Genomic DNA, 20,899 nt, shown 5'->3' on the forward strand with positions numbered 1-20,899 from the left:
GTCTCTGATAGGAGTCCAAGATGGTAGATCCCTGCTGCATTAGCTAATAGGGGACCTCTCCATGTATGTCTCCTCACTCTCTGTTCTCTGTCAGTTTCTTATTCTGTTTGGTGCTTGGCTGAGTTCTTTATCTCTTCATTTGATGTTTAAGATTTCAGGATTGCTGTTTTCTCTGTTTGGCTTAGTTTTTCGGATCTTTGCTGTGGAGGGACAATGTGGTGCTTCTGCCTAGAGCACCATGCTGCCAGAAGTCCTGAAATACAGTTTTGCTAGCACCAAGCTAAATAAATTAAGCAAAAACATCTACTTTTTAACAAAAATATGGAAAATTAAATAAGGTATTATAAAACAAAGCATTTCAGATAACTCAATATTACGCCACATTATAGATACCAAGTTTTCCTGATATCGCTATCTATGGAAAAAGGTTTAAAATCCTTAGGATGACCCATCAAGTCCTTCAGAATCGGCTCCAACCTGCCTTTTCAGCCTCCTCACTCTCCAATGTCATTCCCAGTTCTTCTCCAGTCATATTTTACACCTTGCTATTCTCTTATGGTAGTATCTCCTGTCCTTGCTCATGCACTTCCCTTCCTTAGCCTGGCAAACTCCCATTAGTCCTTCAAGCATCACATAAATGTCATCTCATCTGAACAATTTTCCCTGATGCCACTGGGCAGAATTAATCTCTCCTTTTTCCTTTTGTGCCCCTATGATATTCTTTATATATTTTCACTTACTATAACATGCACTGCATAGTTTTTGAGGGTGCATTTCCAGCAAGTTCCACTAGAGTAGCATCGCAGCAACTTCTTGGCCAGCCAGTGAGCTATGGCCATACTTTCCAACAAGTGGGAGATCTCAGCCCTGGCTGGGAGGTGGGGGGCTTTGAAGCAGCCTCTAAGATGACACTCGATGATGCCCACCTTCTAGAATTTATGGCCTTATGTAATCTCCTCCCCTTGAGTTGGGCTGGATTTACGGACTTGCTTCTAACGAAGAGAACACAGCAGAATTGTCACTTCTGAGATTTGGTTACAAAACGACAGTCCCTCCCATCTTGGGTGCTCCTGCACGTTCTCTCTCTCTCTTTGATCCTTTGCTCTGGTGGGAAGCCGGCTGCCACGTCACGAGGTAGCCCTATGGAGAGGCCCCCCGTGTGGTAAGAAATTGGAACCTATAGCCAATAGCCAGTGAGGCCAGCCAACAACCATGCGTGTGAGCTTGGAACAGATTCTCCAGCTCTAGGTGAGGCTTAAAATGACTGCAACCCTGGCTGTAGCTTGATTGCCCTGAGCAAAACCACCCAGCTAATCTGCACCTGGATTCCTGACTCTCAGAAGCTGTGTGAGATAATAAATGTCTATTAAGTTGCTAAGTTTTAGAGTAATCTGTTATGCAGCAATAGATAATACCAAAGGCCTCTTCCCTGAGTGTTCTTAGCCCTAGGGATATGGCTGCTCCCTGTATATCTGCTATTCCTATATTCTTTAGAGTTCTCCTTACTTCTTACAAACGAATCTCTCATTACTCCAATCTCATTATTGTTAATAAAAATTCCTTATATTACACTTTCCCTGTTCTAATTACCATGTGGTTTTTATCTCCTAATTGCACCAAGACACCTGACAATGATGACACTGCTGGGCAGAGGGCCACACTTTAAGAAGCACTGGTTTAGATCAATTATGATTCAGCTCCTGGAGCTGGGCTCACTTCCCCTGAAGTTCATGGCCACAATAAAATCAAGTAAAAGGAATGGGGGAAATAGCTGTTAGACAAGTAACCGACTGCTTCAGGTACCTTCTGTAATTAAAAAAAAAAACTGCCACCACATTGGTTCACTGGTTACTTTTCATAACACGTGGACCAGTGTTGTAAAAAATGTTACTAATAGCACAAAAACCAAAAGCCAAACTCATTGCTGCTGAGTCGATTCCAACTCACAGTGACCATACAGGACTGCCCTATAGGCCTTCCAAGGAGCAGCTGGTGGATTTGAACTGCTGACATTTTGGTTAGCAGCTGAGTTCTTATCCACTGCGCCACCAGGGTTTCTAATAGCACAAAAGCGTTCTTACGGAAACATGACTCAGAAAAATAGACTTGAGCTGGATTTAACTGGAGGTGTATTTTATTAATTGTTGTTGTTGTTAGCTGCTGTTGTACACAAGGGAATGAAATGGTGTCAGTCCTGCACCAGTCCCACGATCAACTGCAGATCAGACCATTGTGATCCATAGGGTTTTCACTGATGGATTTTCAGAAGTAGATTGCCAGGCCTTTCTTCTTAGTCTGTCTTAGTCTGTCAGCTCCACTGAAACCTGTTCAGCTCATAGTAGCATACAAGCCTCCAGTGACAGATAGGTGGTGGCTGTGCATGAGGTGCATTAGACAGGAATCCAACCCAGGCCTCCTGCATGGAAGGTGAGAAGTCTACCAAGGAACCACCGCTGCCCCCGTGATTGATTGATTAAATCACACACATACACAGCTAACCTAAAATAAGACTAGGTAAATTACTTAAAGAATTTTTAGTAATAATCTGTTATTGAATTAATAGAATTTATGTCATCTTTACTCATTTCTTATCCCCTGACCTACATCTACAGATTTTGGGAACAAAACTGCAGGAATCTCCAGCCTGTCGCCTGACCTACAGGTTTTGGACTTACCATCCCCCCACAAGAGTGAGAGCTAATTCCTTAAAATCAGTCAGTCAATCTCTGTCTTTCTCTATACACATATATATATATATTTTATTGGTTAGGTTTCTCTACAAAACCCTGATTCTCTAGAGAACCCTGACAAAGACACGTATTATCAAGAGAAAATTCTTCTTCAATGCCTAACTTTCAAATTAACAAATTACCCTCATTTTCATGAAATGTCATGTGTATCAAAGCAAATGCATACCTTGATATCTTCTCTTACATTCTCAACAATATTTCAAGAATTAAAAAATTTAACACTCTGCCAATCATGAAAGGATCTATGCAAAAGAGCTTAATTCATATTCATTATATCTTATGCCTTTCAACTGATAAACAAAAAGCATTCTTTCCACAATTTAAAACCATATTCCTATCTCCCTTTAATGTTCTTTCATTTTCATCGTCAAGAAAATGATCCACACTCCCCCTTTTCTTTAGCAACGTAATCACAACCAAAGCAGGAAACTCATCACTTCAAGGAGATCACAGTTATTTGTGTATTTTTTTTTAAAACATAAGTCAATTTGGTATATAGTTGAGGTCAAAATCATCTTTATGCAGATATAATAAGGGTAAAAAGAAAACTATGCAATTTCAGAACTTGAGTTGAACCAGGTGTTATTTCTTTCTGTGAGGCTGAAAATGAAATTCACCTGCTCCTCATCTCTTTATTGTTCTCATGAAGACTGTTACCACATCAAATAGTTGTCTGAAGTTTTCACTCATTTCTCATTAAACACTGCAGTAGCCTCCTTACTCCAAGGATAATGTATTAACATAGCAACAATTAACAAGAATGAATTTTTTTTTTTTTTTAATGCTTGCCAAAGACTTATTTTTGTTATAAAAATTTTGAACAGTAAGCCACAAACATAATATGCATGTGAAAATGGAAGGAATCTAGAGAAAAATCAGTTCTGGCATATAAATTCTAAACCATAAGATTTACATTTTAAAGAAAAAGAAAGAGGCTAACATTTATTAAGGGCCTACTATGTACCACATTTGGCAGTTTCCTAGACAATTTATATACATTATCTAATTCAATCACGAACATCCCTATGAGTTAAAAACTGTGGATAACAACTCCTAATCATTTATAAGAAAAGTGACGTTTAGAGCATTAAGTCACTTGCCTAAGATCCCATATTCCAAACAGTGTCTCTTTCAAAATTACCTTCTATTTAGTTTTGGCCAACTTACGCCTTTTGAATATAAAATACATGGGAGCCTGGGAGATGAAGTGGGACTTGAACACTGAGATGGGGTAGGGGGTGTGGTGAGATAGCCTAACTGGCAAACGTAGAACAAGGTTATGCCAATATTCATGTCTTTCTTTGTTTACACTTTTTCCCTCCCAAATTAACTTTTGTCTAGACACTCAGTTTCCAATTCCTGGACGCACAGACTATGTAAAAGAAACTAAATAACCAAGCTATGCCCACTGCATTACAGGCACAAAAATTTACGGGGTGATATTAGCTAAAATGCTTAGACCGGTCAAAATGACACTTTATGAACCATGCTTTCTTTGTTCCTATGCCGTAAATTCTAAGAGACGGGGACCAGAGGCCAGGCCTGACGATGGAATCTGCCTCAGGGAAAAAACAAACAAACAAACAAAAAAAACAGGTTTTCAGTGGGAAAATTCTGCATCACTACGGGTGAAAGTGTGCCCCTGGGCCTTCAATAGTAAACAAATCTATATATCTAGCTGCCACAATAACCCTGACAGTCATTTCCAAGCGCCGGGAGATACAGCGCTCCATAACTGGACTAAGGAAGTTAGATTTCAAAGACACCAAAAGTGGCTAACAACACAGAAGGTCCTGCCTCGCCCCGGGAAAGACCAGAACTCAGTCGCAGCGAAAGACACGCACAGGGATCGCAAGGTCTCCAAGCCCGCGGTGCGGACGGGTGACGTCAGCGCGCCGCCGGGGGCGGGGTGGGCGGACGCTACCAACGCCAGCGCTCCCCCCACCTGGCGAGGCCCAGGGCCGGTCCTATGCGGGCCACCGACTCACCTTCCCATCGTTGTGAAATGGGAGGCCGATCTCGTCCGCGGTGGGCGAGGGTCGAGCCCCCCCAGTCTCCTCGGCAGCTCCAGCGGCAAGCACCGCTGAGGCGGCAGCCTCGTAGTCCAGGAAGGGATTGGTAAACGCCCGCTCCTCCATTTCTGCCTCCCCGCCGAGATGCAACTTCAGTCTCTTTGACATGGTCTCGCCCATCTCCGCCACGCGCCCGTTACACACTATCGTGGCCGCGCGGCACGGCGCGCGGGCGGGGACAAACTTCCTGCCGAGGCGTTTTGACTGGACCTCCGCTCTTGGAGCACCGGCTCGCTCGCGCCGCTGCTTCTTTCCAGGGCCCCTGCGCGGGCCAAGAAGCCGGGGTTTCCTTTAGGAAGGCAGGAGCCGCGAGCTGGAGAGCCGAGCAAGGCCTGGCAGCGGGAAGGAGTCGCTCTTCTGGGCTTGCCGTGGTGTCTTGCACATCTGGCTACAGCTAGTGCTCTCCACGTGGTGCCTCCGCCCGGGTCCAGACGCCGCTCTGGACTCGGCGCTGGCTCCGCCTGGGTAACCGAGCGCCGGGGGCGCGGTCGCGGGCCCCGCAATCCGGCAGAGAGCTAGGGGGCTCCGCGGGGAGCGCCGTGGTCGCGCGCGCCGATGCTGCGGCAGAGGCTCAGAGCCCGCTCATGCCCATCCGCACCTTCGGGGATGGACGCGCTTGCCCATAGCCGCCGCCCGCTTCTAGCTGGCGGGCCCGCAGATCCGGTCCGCGGCTACGCTCACAGCAGGGATGGAGGCCCCCCGCTGTCTGCAAACGCTTCCCGGGATCGCCGCGCCCGGCCCCTTTCGCTCTGTGGCCGAACCACCTCAGCGATTTTCTAGCGAAAACCGAAAGACTGCGAGGAGGACGTGCCCGCAAGGAAAACCTGTAGAGAAGAATTCGCTGTCATTCAAGGTGTGTGCGTTTCGCCAACCAGGGAAAGCGCGTCCCCAGACGCTCCATCATCAGTCTGCATTTTCACCAGCCGAGCGATGCCGACGTTGCCTTCGGCTCCTGGTACACCAGACGCCGGAACAGCAACAGCTCTGTTTGATATTAAGGAAAAAAAACAAATCTTCTAAAGAAAAGAATTTCAAAACAGCCTAAAACACTGCAAGGATAGTCTCCCGGGGGAAACAGTCCCTCCTATTCATCACTGTTGAGAGAGGGATGTCTGGAGGAGGAGCCACAGACCTTCCCCCCACCCCTTCTTTTTGTGTTTTATTTTCAGTCCCCCTTTATTTTGACTAAATGTACATCTTTGGTAACAAGCAATAATGTGCAAGCATACTTCATCATCTAAATATTTAATTGACCAGAGAGATTACTCCAATATTAATATAAATTGCCCAGGAAAGCATATGTCATAAAAGAACACAAGTAAATAAATCTTTGTATTTACATAATCACAATTAACTTCACAGTCTTTGTTGGTTCTCTTTATTCCCTTTGTTGTTTATTTGGAACCAAATCGAAGTAACGATTTCACCTTGAGGAAAGTGCCTTATTTCAGTTTTCTTCCATTTAACAAACATTGATTGAGCACCAGATGGTACTAGATGATGAGGAAATAGAAATTAAGATAGTTTCTGCCCTGGGGATTCTCAGTCTAGAGGATGAGAAAGGCTAGGATTACAGTACAGGGTGATATGGATGCTTTTCTGGAACCAAGTATGGCATACATTAATAGAGTGTAAAAATCACATAATAATTAAACAAAAATATAGCACCAAGCACAGGAAAACATCAAGGAGCTCCTGTCTCAGGGAGGGGTAGTATGGGGAAGGCCTGGCTTCCCACTACTGCCCTGTCCTATTGCCTCCCCTAGCTCCAGGAAGCTGTACGTGTGGAAAACACCCTTCTGAGGGAATGACTATGGGAAATTACAATGTAGGAGGAAAATACTTTTAAAGGGAGCACTCAGCCTAAGCACTCGAGTTCAACGGCACAGAACACACATCACAGAAGGCCTGTTTTAGGGGCATCCCATGCGGGGCCTGCCCCACTTTCCTGCTTCATTTCCCTTTTCCTGGGTCCATCTTTCTCCCACAATGAGGGACATTTCCTCAGTGCCCCAAATTTTCATGCCTACCCTGTTTAGGAAATCCCATCTACTAACTGATGTTGACCTGCCTTAGGAGCTATCCCCCGCCTACCATCAGTGACATCACTAGACAAAACAACCCACGGCGATATTCCCCAGTGGCCAAGTTACTTAGTCTAAAATAACACTAGAGGCAAGTGTAGCAGAAACACCTACCACCTTTGGCTTTGCTACACTAAGCCTGGGACCTTTGAGCAGGGTTGGATTAACCAGTAAGCAAGGTATGCACAGGCTTAATTGTGTTTACTTACTTATCTGTAGTGCGGAATTTCACATAGGTTTTTGTGAAAGATGTGGTGAAAAACAGGTGAAATTGTGCACCACAAATTAGTAGATAAGCACAATCCCGTGTGTACCTTGCTTATTGGGTAACTGTCCCTGCTTTTGAGATTTCTCTACCCTAGTGTGGAACCCTGGTGGTGCAATGGTTAACAGCTCGGTTGCTAACCAAGAGGTTGGCAGTTCCCAATCCACCAGCTGCTCCTTGGAAACCCTATGGGGCTGTTCTACTCTACCCTATAGGGTTACTATGAGTCAGATTCCGCTCGATAGTAGCAGGTTTGGCTTTTGGTTTTTTTTGGTTAGTGGTAGAGAGAGTCCTTCTCATTCTTTCAGTTTTCTGATGGACAACTGCTGGCAAGTGTGCAAACTTACTCTAAGGACAACCAATATTTTCAAAGGCTTCCAATATTTTAAGGAGTTGGAATATTTTCCTAAATACTGTAAAATCTGCAAAGATTCCCTGGCCTGGATGGCGAGTTCACTTACATTATTATGCACGGTAGTGACAGTTCTTTCTTCATCTTCCTGTTTCCAGACTCTATGAAGAAGCTCTTTAATGCAGAAGACATGGGGAACCCTTCTGCTGCCTTTTCTAACAACTGGGCTGTCTTCCTCTGATGACCATTCTTCAGACAAAGACTTGCTCGGTGCTTTGAAATTATGTTTTTATTTACCTTAAACCAAAAAGCCTACTGCCGTTGAGTCGATTCCAACTCATAGCGACCCTATAATGTTTCCAAGGCTGTAAATCTCTACGGAAGCAGACTGCCGCATCTTTCTCCCATGGAACAACTGGTGGTTCAAACTGCCGACCTTTTGGTTAGCAGTCCATTGCTTAACCACTGCGCTTTACCTTAGCCAAAACCAAATTCTTAGGTAGGGCGCCCTTCTCACTCATCAATACAAGTGCGAGGTTGCAATACAAGGATTAAATATACCCCCATCCAAAGCAAATCCCCAGGAGTGGTGAGGACATTGTCAATTGACCTTTCTATTGAAGGAAAACACAAAGTCAGAGGAATCTAATTGGGAGGGGAAACATCCATGTGGGAAACATCCATCGGGAACTCCTCAAGGTTGAAAACTCTGAAAGGATTCAGGGAGTGAGACTTCCTCCTGTAGCAGGTGGGTTTTTCTCAGAGAGTCAGTATGATTGCCAGACTGAGAAGCTTGAAGGTGGTGTGCATGTTAGCAAACCAAAAAAATCCAGAAAACAAAAAAACTTCATTCAAACTGATTGCTGTCGAGTTGATTCCGACCTACAGCGACCCTGTAGGACAGCGTAGAACTGCCCCATGGGGTTTCCAAGAAGCAGCTGGTGGATTTGAACTGCTGACCTTTAGGTTAGCAGCTGAGCTCTTAACCACTGTGCATTTTGGTAGGCGACATAAATTTCATGTAGTAGAGTCAACTTGAGGAGTATCTGTGGAGTACATTTGAAAGCCTGAATTTTCTTAACATTATTCATTAACATATTTCTTAACATATTCATTGAGAAATATTTTTCTTTTCATTATCTTTATTCTTACATGTCTGTCATTGACAGGCTTACCAAAGGGTTTACATTTGCCCTTTGCCCCCAGCCACTTTGTGGGTCCTTGTGCCATACCTGTGCTCCCCAGAGCTGCCCAGGCCTCCATTTTGGAGCGTCTTCCTTCAGGTGGTGGAAGAAAACGTCCCAGTAGGCAGGCCACCAAACTTCACTGGTCTTACATTGTAATTCCCTTCTGAGATTGCTCTACACTTTTGTCTGCCTATCAAGGTCCAGGTTGTTGGCTTGTTGGAGAAGAAGAAAAAGGCTAACCAAGGGGAACAGGGAAGGGGCTTGCTTTATGTGTTTTCTTCTGCTGATAGATACATCAGATGTGTTCTTCCAGCTGTCAGCCATATACAGGCACTGCATATGCTGTCTAACCCAGATTTAAGACAAATTTGATCCCTTAAGCTAGCAGTCCTCCAAGTATGATCCAGGGATCATTTGGGGCAGCTGTGAAGTCAAAACTCTTTTCATAATAATTGTGTTGTCAGTTGCCATTGAGTCAGCTCCAACTCATGGTGACCCTGTGCACAACAGAATGAAATATTGCCTGGTCTAGTGCCATTGTCATGATCGTTGGTATGCTTGAGTCCATTGCTGCAGCCATTGTGTGCCTTCCAACCTGGGGGGCTCATCTTTCAGCATTATATTGGACAGTATTCTATTGTGATCCATAGGGTTTTCATTGGCTGATTTTCAAAAGCAGGTCACCAGTGCTGTCTTCCTAGTCTGTCTTAGTCTGGAAGCTCCTCTGAAACCTGTGCATCATGGGTGACGCTGCTGGTATTTGAAATACCAGTGGCATAACTTCCAGCATTGTAGCAACACACATGCCACCACAGACAGATGGATGGTGGTTCATTATTATTATTCATACTAATATTAATTATTTGCCTATTTCACTCCCATTTTCTCAAGAGTGTACAGTGGGATTTTCCAAAGGCAGCATGACCTATGATGTCCTAACAGATTAAATGCAGAGGCTGATAAGAGAATTCAGCTGTCTTCTGTTAAATCAGACATAAAGAGATATGCAAAAGCATAAAAATAATACTACCCTTCTCACTACATTTGTTTTGAAATATAGTTATTTTTCATAAAAATATGTTAACCTGTATGAAATGATGGTGGAAATTGGGGAGAGCCTTGCTCTTATCTCTGTCGTGGCTCTCAGCATCCATTCTATGTGGACAGTGTAGCTGGGTGCTGTAGGCAGCAGTGGGGACTGCTTAAATGGTTCTTAACAAAGGAGGTGGGCATGTTTAACATTGAAAGCCCTTGGGTCAAAATAGGCAATTCCATACTCTTCCATAATCTCTTTCTACATAGGATCAAAATCCATCATGACTGCCAAGAATACCTAGTTTGGTTTCTAGATCTCAGTAAGAATCAGTAGGAGGTTTTAACTTGTTCTAGATTAATGCAGTGGGGGGGGGGGAGTGCAGTGGTGGTTCAGTGGTAGAATTCTTTTCTTCCATGTGTGAGACCCAGGTACGATTCCTGGCTGCACACCTCATGGGCACCCGCCACCCGTCTGTCTGTGGAGGCTTACGTGTTGCTACAACCCTAAAGAGGTTTCAGTGGAGTTTCCAGACTAAGATGGACTAGGAGGAAAGGCCTGGTGGTGTACTTCCAAAAATTAGCCAGTGAAAACCCTATGGATCACAATAGTCCAATCTGCAACCAATCATGGGGATGGCGTGGGACTGGGCAGTGTTCTGTTAAGTTGTGCATGGGGTCTCCGTGCCTCTTTAAGTTGCGCATGGGGTCACCGTGAGTCAGGGCCAACTCCACAGCAGCTAACAACAGCATGTAAACAAATAATAGTCTTTAAGTAATATTTAAATATTATTGGCTGAATAATATTTCATTCTATGAGTATATTACGGAGTTCCTGGGTGGTGCAAACAATTGGAGGTTTGAATCCACCCAGAGGCACCTCAGAAGAGACGCCTTGCAGTCTACTTCTGAATAATCAGCCACTGAAAACCCTGTGGAGCACAGTTCTACTCTGACACACATGGGATCACCATGAGTCGGAATTGACTCCACGGCAACAAAAATCACATTTTGTTTATTCATTCATGTGTTGATAGACATTTGGGATGTTTCCACCTTTTGGCCGTGAAGTTTGTTTTAACAATTTCAGACTTCTGTCACTCATATCACCAGAAATGAGACCATTTGGGGTCAGAGCATTAAAGGCAGAGCTGTGCTCCTTCTGAGGTCAGCATGGGGCCAGCAGTGGAAAGTAATGAGAGTTCCCCAGAGAAGGAGTGAATCTTAGGGAACAGGAACTGGAAGCACAAGTTGCAATTTTTCTCACCATGTGGTGATTTACAGCCTTGGAAACCCTGTGGGGTCCCTATGAGTTGGAATCAACTTGATGATAGTGGGGTTTTTTTGTTGTTGTTGTTTGGTTGAGAATATACACAGCAAAACCTACACCAATTCAACAGTTTTTATGTGTACAGCTTAGCGACACTGATTACATTCTTCAAGTTGTGTAACCTTTCAAACCCTTCTTTTCTGAGTTGTTCTCTCCCGTTAGCATAAACTCACTGCCACCTAAGGTTCCTGTCTAACCTTTCGAGTTGCTGTTGTCAACTGATCCTGCATAGATGGTTCTTAAAAGAGCATAATGCTGAAGGCAGACCATTTTTTACTAGTTAAGCTAAACTATTGATCAGTTTTAAGATGACTTCAGGGGATATTTTTGGTTTAAGGTTTAAAGATTATCTCAGGGCAACAGTTTCAGGTATTCATCCACCCTCCATGGCTTCAGAAAGTCTAGAGTTCATGAGAATTTGAAATCTGTTCTGCATTTTCCCCTTTTTGATCAGGATTTCTCTATGGAATCTTTGATTAAAATGTTGAGCAGCTGCTACTTAAGTCAGATGAGTTTCACTTGCTTTACCCAGCAAACTAAAATATTTATTAATTTTTTCTTATTATAAACATATTCATAGTGGATAATCTGGAAAATATAGACAAGCACAAAGACGAAAATAAAAGACATCTATAATTTCACCGAGACATAAACCTTTCTTAACAATTTATGTTCAGTTGGTTCTTATTATCAAGGGTAATTGATACTGGAAAAAACATCAAAGATAAATTCAATCATGTTGGGGACTAAAATTTCATAGTCAACAGTTTGGCAGGGACTTTATAATGAAAAATTAAACTAAAAACTGTGAAAATATATTTAGGTTATATTTAGCAAACCATAGATAAGTGTAACTACATTCTAATCCTTAGAATGAATAAAGACTGAATTATGTTCTTTGGCATAATTGGATGAGAGTGTGATAAAATACCTTTCGCTTCATACTTCCCTGGAGCATCACGTTTTTATAGAACATTGTTCAAATTATATGAAGGCTTTACTAATTTTCCCAAAGGCTATTATTCTTTGATGTTCAAAATTTTCTTTTTTGCTGTGCCTAGTTTGTCAACATACTTATCATTATCTTTGTTGCTTTTCTCTTTTTCCAGCAAAGGCTTTGGTCTCTGTTGCTATTTGCATTTCCATCAATAAACACTATTTCTTTAGACAATTTAAAACCAGGAGTAAACATCCGGTGGGACTGTTGGATCTGTAGGAATTTCAGGAGTGAGGTCCGAGCATGGGGGTGAGGTACTGGGTGTGCAGTCATGGTGGCTGCGTACTGTGAGGGATCCTGGGTTCTAGGGGAGTACCTGGCCTCCACTCGGCAGTACCTAAAGTTGGTGGAAGCACACCTCCGATGTACACTGCTGACTTTGGCTGTGTTTACTGCCTCCTGTGCAGACATTCCCTTCAGTCTTTTCTTTCAGGCTTCATCTCCCATGTTAGAGCTTCATTCTGGAGGTTTGTCTGAAGATACAGATCAACTCACAGAACTGTAGATTTCCAGGGCATCTCCCAGGAGCAAGCTTTTGCCAATTATTCTCCTTGTTAGCACCATCTTGCACCTCATGAACATGAACAACCTTGGCTGAATATGTCTTCTTTTCTTAATTGAGAAGCAAGAGAAAAGAAAAACATCTCTTTCCTTTTCCCTTGGATAAAGATTCTTCAGATATCAACTTGTGAACACGTGGAATCTTTTTATATTTACACTCACTACAGACTTTGATTTTGTATTCAGGTGGAGAGTCCAGGAAAAATTTCCTTCGGTTCTGTTTAAGAACAGCTTTGTAATGAGCATGTATTAGCAAGGGATCTGCCTTTCATTAAATGTAATCATTTGCCTTCCAAATAAACCCCCCTCTCCCCATGCTACTCTTCAAAAAGTAAACAAAGAAAAAGACAAGAAACAAAAACCACAACAAACAAAAACAAACAGGGAGGCAGCTTTTTCTTTAACTGACATATATGATTCTCATGCTATTGGAAGAGGCTGCATAGAACTGGCTCACTATTATTACTCCCCATTACTAACCCCTGAATTGTCTCATGATCTTGTTTTTCCCTCCCATTCCAGTCTCTATAAAAAGTTTAAGATTAACCGATGTTCCTCCCTGGAGGGTGGAAAACAAATGATAATGATCTAGGAATGACAAACTGAACAAAGCACCCATCTTGGGACAAGAAAAACCAGGATGTCACCAGATAACCCCCAAGGAAGGATGGGATGTGACCACCTCAAGGGGGAACTAACACAAACTTCTGAGACCCATAATCCTGTCCTTATAAAAGCCTTCGGCTGATCTCCAGTGGGAGAGATGGGTTTTTAGAGGAATCTATTCCCCTCTGTCTCCTATATATTGATATATCATGAAACTCTTGCTGCTCACCTCACCCCCGTCTCAGAATTGGCTATTGCGGCAGGCAGCTCCAATCTGCGTTATTGCGGTAACACTATTTCCTTCTAGTGCAGGCAGGTTTCATCCACATTAAATTTTTATTTAGGACTGAGTCCACCATGTTTTACTTGTATTTTGAATTCAGTAAGAAATATTTCAGTAAATTCTATCAGGGCAACTAGACTGATTAATGAGAGATTGGCCCAATAGATGGGGATAGAGGCTAAGGTGTGACGGGATGAATGAGTGAAAACTAATTTTATATGCAGCCAGTTTATTAATCAATTGATTTCATGTTATGATCATTTTTGCTTCCCTGAAAATACAGAGAATTTTTCCATGAATTTATCAATTCCTTTTTTCTCAATCTTTTGTTCTATACATGCATATTTACAAATTTGGAACTGCAGCATATATATATTAGACACATTTATATTTGTTATGTCTTGTTTATATTATTATGAAATGTCCCTCTTTATCTCTAGTAATACTCCCTGACTTATCTGATGTTGTAGTTACCTCTCACGCTTTCTAATGTTTACTGTTTGCATGGAATCTTTTCCATCTGTTTACTTTGAACTTATTTGTATCTTTGTATTTAAAGTGTGTCTCTTATAGATATAGACAACATGTAGTTGGGCCTTGCTTTTTTACCCATTCTGACATTCTCTACCTTGTAATTATAATGTTTAGCCCATTTATATTTAATGCAATTATTGATACAATTGGATTTAGGTGTATCATTTTGCTTTTTGTTTTCTATGGGTCTCATCTGTTTTTGCTGCTTTGTTCACCCTTGTCTGCCGTCTTTTGATTTGATTGAATAATTTTTGGCATTCCATTTTAATTCTTCTTTGACTATTTAACTATGTCTCTATGGATTATTTTTAGTGCTTGCTCTAGGGCAGGTTTTTTTTGCCTTGGCACTATTGACATTTTGGACTGGATAATTCCTTGTTGTGGCAGAACTACCCTGTGCATTGTAGGAAATTTAGCAGCATTCCTGCCTCTAAGCCATTGGATGTCAGTAGCAAGCTACCACCTTCCCCTAGTTGTGACTATAACAAATGTCTTCATAAAATTTTTGCCAGTGTTACCCTGGAGAGAAAAATTATCCCTGGATGAGAAGGACTCATCTAAAAATTATAATATGCACTTTTAATTTAACATAATCTACTCAAAGTTAATATTGTACTACTTCACAAAAAATACAGGAGTCTTGCAAGATTATAGTTCAATAGACACCTCCCTACTTTGCACACATGGGGTCACCATGAGTTGGAATCCATTCAACAGCAACTAGTTTGGTTTATGGTGCTCTTTAGAGCTGTGCTGTGCTGGGGACATTAGTATGAGACCCAGGAATCCTATCAGAGAAGAGGAGGCTATGAAGTGCTTGGGGGATTCCAGTGAAACTATGAGTCGAAGGCTTGGAACTGTTAAAATATAATAAAAACTCACTGAAATTTGAACATAAGCTTTATTCTGAGCAGTTATTCTATGGGTATATTAAAAAAAACACAAACAAACCCCTTGCTGTTAAGTTGATTCTGACTCATAGCGACCCTATAGGACAGAGTCGAACTGTCCCATAGGGTTTCCAAGGAGCAGCTGGTGGATTTGAACGGCCGACGTTTTGGTTAGCAGCCAAGTTCTTAACCACTGTGCCACCAGGGCTCCATAAGCATATATGGAAGCCATTTCGATTCCAGAAAAAGCATATGGCTCTAAGAAGCTAGGTACAATGGGGCTTATAAAGAGAAGAGGAGGGAGAATATAGATCAGCCATTGGCATATCTTAACATGATTGAAACTTACCTTCCCCCTTTACTGAGAACCGATGAATAATCAGTTTACTTCTGGCCTGGCTGCTAATAATTTGGCCCTTCACCCCCCTGCAACCATTAGGCTTTTTAGATTTAAATTAGGAGGTAACGGGTTTGACAACTATCCTTTTCTAGCAGGATAAGACAAATTTACATTGCTATAGAGCAGTTTCTAGCAGGGTTTTGCAGTTTGGATCAGGCTTTTTATGGTTAATATTTGGTTTCCTGGATAAGAAAAACCTTAAACTCAAAGTAAGATGTCTGTTATTAATTTTCCTGTTCAACAGAACTAAATAATGTTTGTTAAAACTGAAATTATTTATTAATCATATTTCATTTGTCCATCTAAGGCTGGTATTGTTCAGAGAAATGTGGATTTCATAAATAACCAAACACACTGGCATCTTTCGTCTGTTGTAGAGAAAAACTTGAACACTGTTTCAAGTTAAAACAGAAAGGTTTGTTAAGGGTTTAAAACAATTGCAATTTGGGAACTACGTAGTCCATTGAATATAGAACCAGGTAGTGAGAGGCAGTTTTGTTATACAAGTATTCTGATGGGGTAAAAAGAGAAACCAAACCATAGGGAGAGCAATCACAGGAAAATCAATGAATATTGTAATAATCACACTGTGATTGGTTACTGATTATTAATAGTATAGTTAGTGATTAAAGATAGTTTTACAAGATGCTTACGTGTATTTTCTTTGTCTATCTTGCAAAAATATCTTGTTGGCAACAGCACCTAGACAGCACTCTTCCTGAGTACGTGTATTTTGAGGGGTGCAGATGGTGTTACCGCAATTACCCAGATTGGAGCCGCCTGCCGCAATAGCCAATTCTGAGACAGGGGTGAGGTGAGGAGCAAGATGTTTATTATATATCGATATATACGAGATGGAGGGGAACAGATTCCTCCAAAAAACCCATCTCCCCACTGGAGATCGGGGGAAGTCTTTTATAGGGACAGGATTATGGATCTTTTGTGGTAGTTTCTCCTTGAGGTGATGATGTCTTAGATGAGTTAACCTTCTACTGGTATTCTTAGAGGTTATCTGGTGACATCTTTGGGGATTATCTGGCAACATCCTGCTTTTTCACAAGATGGGTGCTTTGTTTGGTTTTTCATTCTTAGATCATTATCACTTGTTTTCCACCCTCCAGGGAGGAACATCGGTTAATCTCAAACCTTTTTGTAGAGACTAGAACGGGAGGGAAAAATCAGGAGACAATGTGGCCGTTAGCAATGGGGAGTAAATAATAGTGAGTCGGGCCTATGCAGCCTCTTCCAATGGTCACTTGGTTAAGACCCCTTAGGGCATATGGTTTCATATCCTGGTTTTGACCACCAAGGAAAAACATGTTTTTCTCAAAAACATAGCTGTTAGTCTAGAAATCCAGATTAAAATTAGTTAGCATATTATGCTTTTGTTTCACTAACTGCACTGAACCGTTGTCTTTTCCTCAGACACTTCTTTTACTCAGCTCTGCTTTGTGTGTAGATACTTCTATCTCTCTTAATCCCTTTCCCCTACTTAGGAAGATCATGTTGCTGGGAGGAAACCCCAGGTTCTGCTCAATGGGACTCATCTCAGCCAATAAACCAGAGACCAAGGTGGAAGAGTGGAAAGGCACCTTTATTGCACAAGGAAAGGAAAGAGTCGGGGCTACTGCCACCAAAACTGCTCCGCAAGGGTGAGGGGGAAGATTACTTTCAAGGGGCTTACAAATAGGAAGTTCATACAAATTACATCAGTAACATCCTTAATCATTCTGTACAGGCCAATGAGCTTTACATACAACTTCATGCATCACATGTTCATAAAATGACAAACAGCCAGAGGTGGGGAAGTTACTATGTATGAGGTTTAAAAGATTATCCTGAATGTTAGCATGGCACCTAAAATGCTTTCCACCAATTTCCTCTAGTTTTGGGGCAGCAGTTATGGAGAGGGGAACCAGGATTTTAAGGTAAAGCTACAGGGCGTGCCAAGCAAAGGAACCAGGATTTTAATGTAAAGTTATGGGCCTTGCCAGCAAGCTGCTTGAGGCAGTGGAATTTTCCACAGCCTGGGGACCTCTGTCTTAATCAGGTTGAGTAAACCTGATTCTTCTAGTCCTCTCCTTCTCCATTGTTCTCAATACTTAGCTCCAGTTAGCATGAACTTATGTAAGTGTAGGTATGCAGAGTGACACCAGGACAACAGAGTATTGATGGAATGGTGAAGACTTGCCTCAGGAAGGAGAGAACGTCTTTACTGCTGATTTATGTTTGGGAAAACTCCTCCTGGGTAGAACTTTGATTACAGTAGAAGGTATTTGCACAAAATTGATATAATTATTGCTTCTTTACTGACCTGGCTATTGTAAAGATGCTTATTTTTTGAGAAATTTTGGATATAATAGGACTTTTTACAAAAAATTACATGTACTTATCTTTATTCTCCTTTCTGGGGTTAACTTTTGACTGAAACTTTACCTATAAGGTTATAAAAATTAGAGAATAAAATTCTATCTGTGAAAGAGCACTCTAAAACTGAGGCGCCTGACATAACTAAATGGCTGACACAGGTCAGAATTGGATTCCATTTTGTCCTAGGCCCCTGCTTCTGCTTTTTGGAGTATATGACCCATAACTACATTCTTGACCAAAATAACTTGCTCTGCAACCTTCTGAGGTGGCCCACCCAGATCGTTACTGGAACCAACTCTGGAACACAGAAAAGCATGGCTAAAGTTGAGTGCCCTAGCCAACAGAAATTCTTGATAAATGAGTCTTACAGAGCATGGTGAGTGTCAACCAATCAAATGTACCCCTGTACTCTTTCTCCAGTCTGTACAAAGTTCTGACAAAAGACGTGCGTTAATGCTCCCTCTTCAGAATGCCATTTTGAACTTTCATTTTGGCTCTTCCTGATTTGCAAATCTTTGAATCAGAATAAAACTCTTATTTTACACAAAGTCTGTTTCGTTGTTAACATATCTACTGCAAAAAAAAAGAAAAAGAAAGGGAAGAGAGGAATGAGTGATGGGAAAGGAGAGGAAGGAAAGAAGACAGAAGGAGGGGAGAGGAAGTTGGAAGTGGGGAAGGAATAAAAGGCGAGGAAGCACCTCACATGGGCTTTTCAAATCACAAAGCTCCATCTTCTGAGTGAGGCCACTTGAGGTCCCATAAGTAAAACCCTCAATGTGTTGTCTTTTCTAATGGTTATTTATATTGTATTCCTACAAGTGACCTAAATTTTAGAATGTTAATCTCCCCGTAGACATGCAGTTTTTCATCTTTTATCTCTCCATCTGTCAGGGAAAAAAAATTGGCAAGGGTAGAGGGGACTCATGTGATGGTAATTTCTTCCAGACTTGTTTTATTACCCTGGCAAGATGAATATCATGGGCGTTCAGCTTGGGCATAGTATCTCTCTTTATAATCTTTTGTTATTATTTTTAGTAAACTTTATATACCCAGAATTCATATCACTAGTGAAAGCCAGTCAGCAGGAGTCCTCCTGGAGCCATTAAGGAATGGGGTTATTGCCGCCGTAGGGGGCCATTCTTCTGAAGGCTTGTGAATTAACCCAGCTGGGAGATTAATCACCAAACTAATTGGAAACAGAACCTATTGGTTTCAGTGGAACCTGCAGATATTTACTCCAGAGCTCAGCATTTTTATTTATTTATTTATTTTATTATACTTTAGATAAAGGTTTATAGAGCATATTAGTTTCTCGTTAAGCAATTAATACACACATTGTTTTGTGACATTTGTTGCCAACCCCACGACATGTCAGTACTCTCCCCTTCTTGACCTTGGGTTCCCCATTGCCAGCTTTCCTGTCCTCTCCTGCCTTCTCATCCTTGCCCCTGGGCTGGTGTGCGCATTTAGTGTCATTTTGTTTTATGGGCCTGTCTAATCTTTGGCTCAAGGGTGAACCTCAGGAGTGACTTCATTACTGAGTTGAAAAGGTATCCGGGGGCCATACTTTTGGGGCAGAGCTCAGCATTTTAAATTATATCAGAAATAGTCCTGCTGCTTACTTTCACCCTTTAAGACAGAGGTCCCCAGGCTGTGGAAAATTCCACTACCTCAAGCATCTAGATTGACACGCCCTGTAGCTTTACATTAACATCCTGGTTCCTTTGCTTGATACGCCCTGTAGCTTTACACTGACATCCTGGTTTCCCTTTCCTTAAGTGCTGCCTAGATGAAATTGGCTGAAACCCGTTTAGGTGCCATATTTACATTCTGGTACTGATTAGCTCATTAAGTACCTCATACATAGTAACTTCCTTGCCTTTTGGGCAGAGATGGGCCGCCATTTTTGAACATGCTATGTATGAATTTATATGTTACCCTTACTGCGCCTGTGTAGCATGATTAAGAATGTTGCTGATATAATTTACATGATTTCCTTGCTTGTAAGCCCTATAAAATTGACCTCCCTAAACGCTATCCTCGAGCAGTCTTGGGGACACCAGCCCTGACTGTTCCTTTCCTTGCACAACAAAATAAAGCTGCCTTTCTGATCTCCCACCTCGGCCTCTTGTTTACTGGCTGTGACGAGTTACGCCAAGCAGCACCTGGAGTTCCTGGCAATGCTTTGAACGGATAATCTGGACCAGGTAAGAAATAAACTTTTCTTCGTAATTTTTGGCAGTTTTCTCAAAGTCTGTCCAATTGGAGCTTTTCAAAACTATCAATGATCATTTTCTATGCTACAACATTTAAGAACTATGCTGTCATTCTTCAAAGGAATTGAGAGTTAACTAAGATTGGTTCCGTCTGTATTGTATCCTGTCAGATATGGGATTCTCCCTCCTCCTGTTTTTGTTAGCTGCCGTCTAGTCGCTCCCAACTCATGGCAATCTCATGCACAATAGGATTGGACCATTGTGATCCATAGGGTTTTCATTGACTGATTTTTCTGAAGTAGATTACCAGGGCTTTCTTCCTAGTCTGTCTTAGTCTGGATGCTCTGCGGAAACCTGTTCAGCATCATAAAACCATGCAAGCCTCTGCTCTGAGGTACACTGGCTGGGAATCTGACCCAGGTCTCCTGCATGGAAGGTGAGAATTCTGCCACTGCACCACCGCTGCCCCCTAAGCTCCTCTTAGTACCTGGGTTATAAAGATAGTGAGATAGCCCAATACAACCAACCAGATTAATCAAGAAAGAATATAGTTTGGCTATCATGAGTCTCATTCATGTAAAGCTTACTGTTACCACCACTAAGCGGTGTCTTCTCCTACCCTCACCATGGTTGCCATGGTTTTCTTGGGTTCACAGATTCTTCAGACATTTTATTGGCTAATAATACATGGTATCTGCTGGTATAATAGGAATGGGTGGTAAAAAGAACCACTGTTAACCTGAAGTTACGTATTTTGATAAAGGATTATTTAAATCCTAAAACCATTTGTCCCATAAGGTAAGCCTTTTCCCATCACCATAACAACCTACAACCTTGGACAAATTTCCAGATAATAACATATAAAGATATCTTTATGACCTCGAAATAGCAACAATTTCTTAAACAGTAGCCAAGTAGCACTAACCTTAACTGGACTGTGTTAAAACACTATCTTATACATGATTGTTGT

At 41.9% G+C, this 20,899-nt stretch overlaps 1 protein-coding gene across 1 annotated transcript in view; it reads right to left on the minus strand.

Annotated features, from left to right (window-relative positions):
- Positions 1-4,957, minus strand: part of LANCL2 (LanC like glutathione S-transferase 2) — a 56,653-nt gene extending 51,696 nt beyond the window's left edge. Inside the window, exon 1 of the mRNA XM_004383964.3 lies at positions 4,739-4,957. Coding sequence (XP_004384021.1) covers positions 4,739-4,942 — 204 coding nt within the window. The 5' untranslated portion in view covers positions 4,943-4,957. The remainder of the gene's footprint in view (positions 1-4,738) is intronic.
- Positions 4,958-20,899: the final 15,942 nt, after the last annotated feature.

Source organism: Trichechus manatus, unplaced genomic scaffold (genome assembly GCF_000243295.1).
Source record: "Trichechus manatus latirostris isolate Lorelei unplaced genomic scaffold, TriManLat1.0 scaffold00114, whole genome shotgun sequence".
NCBI classification, from domain to species: domain Eukaryota; kingdom Metazoa; phylum Chordata; class Mammalia; order Sirenia; family Trichechidae; genus Trichechus; species Trichechus manatus.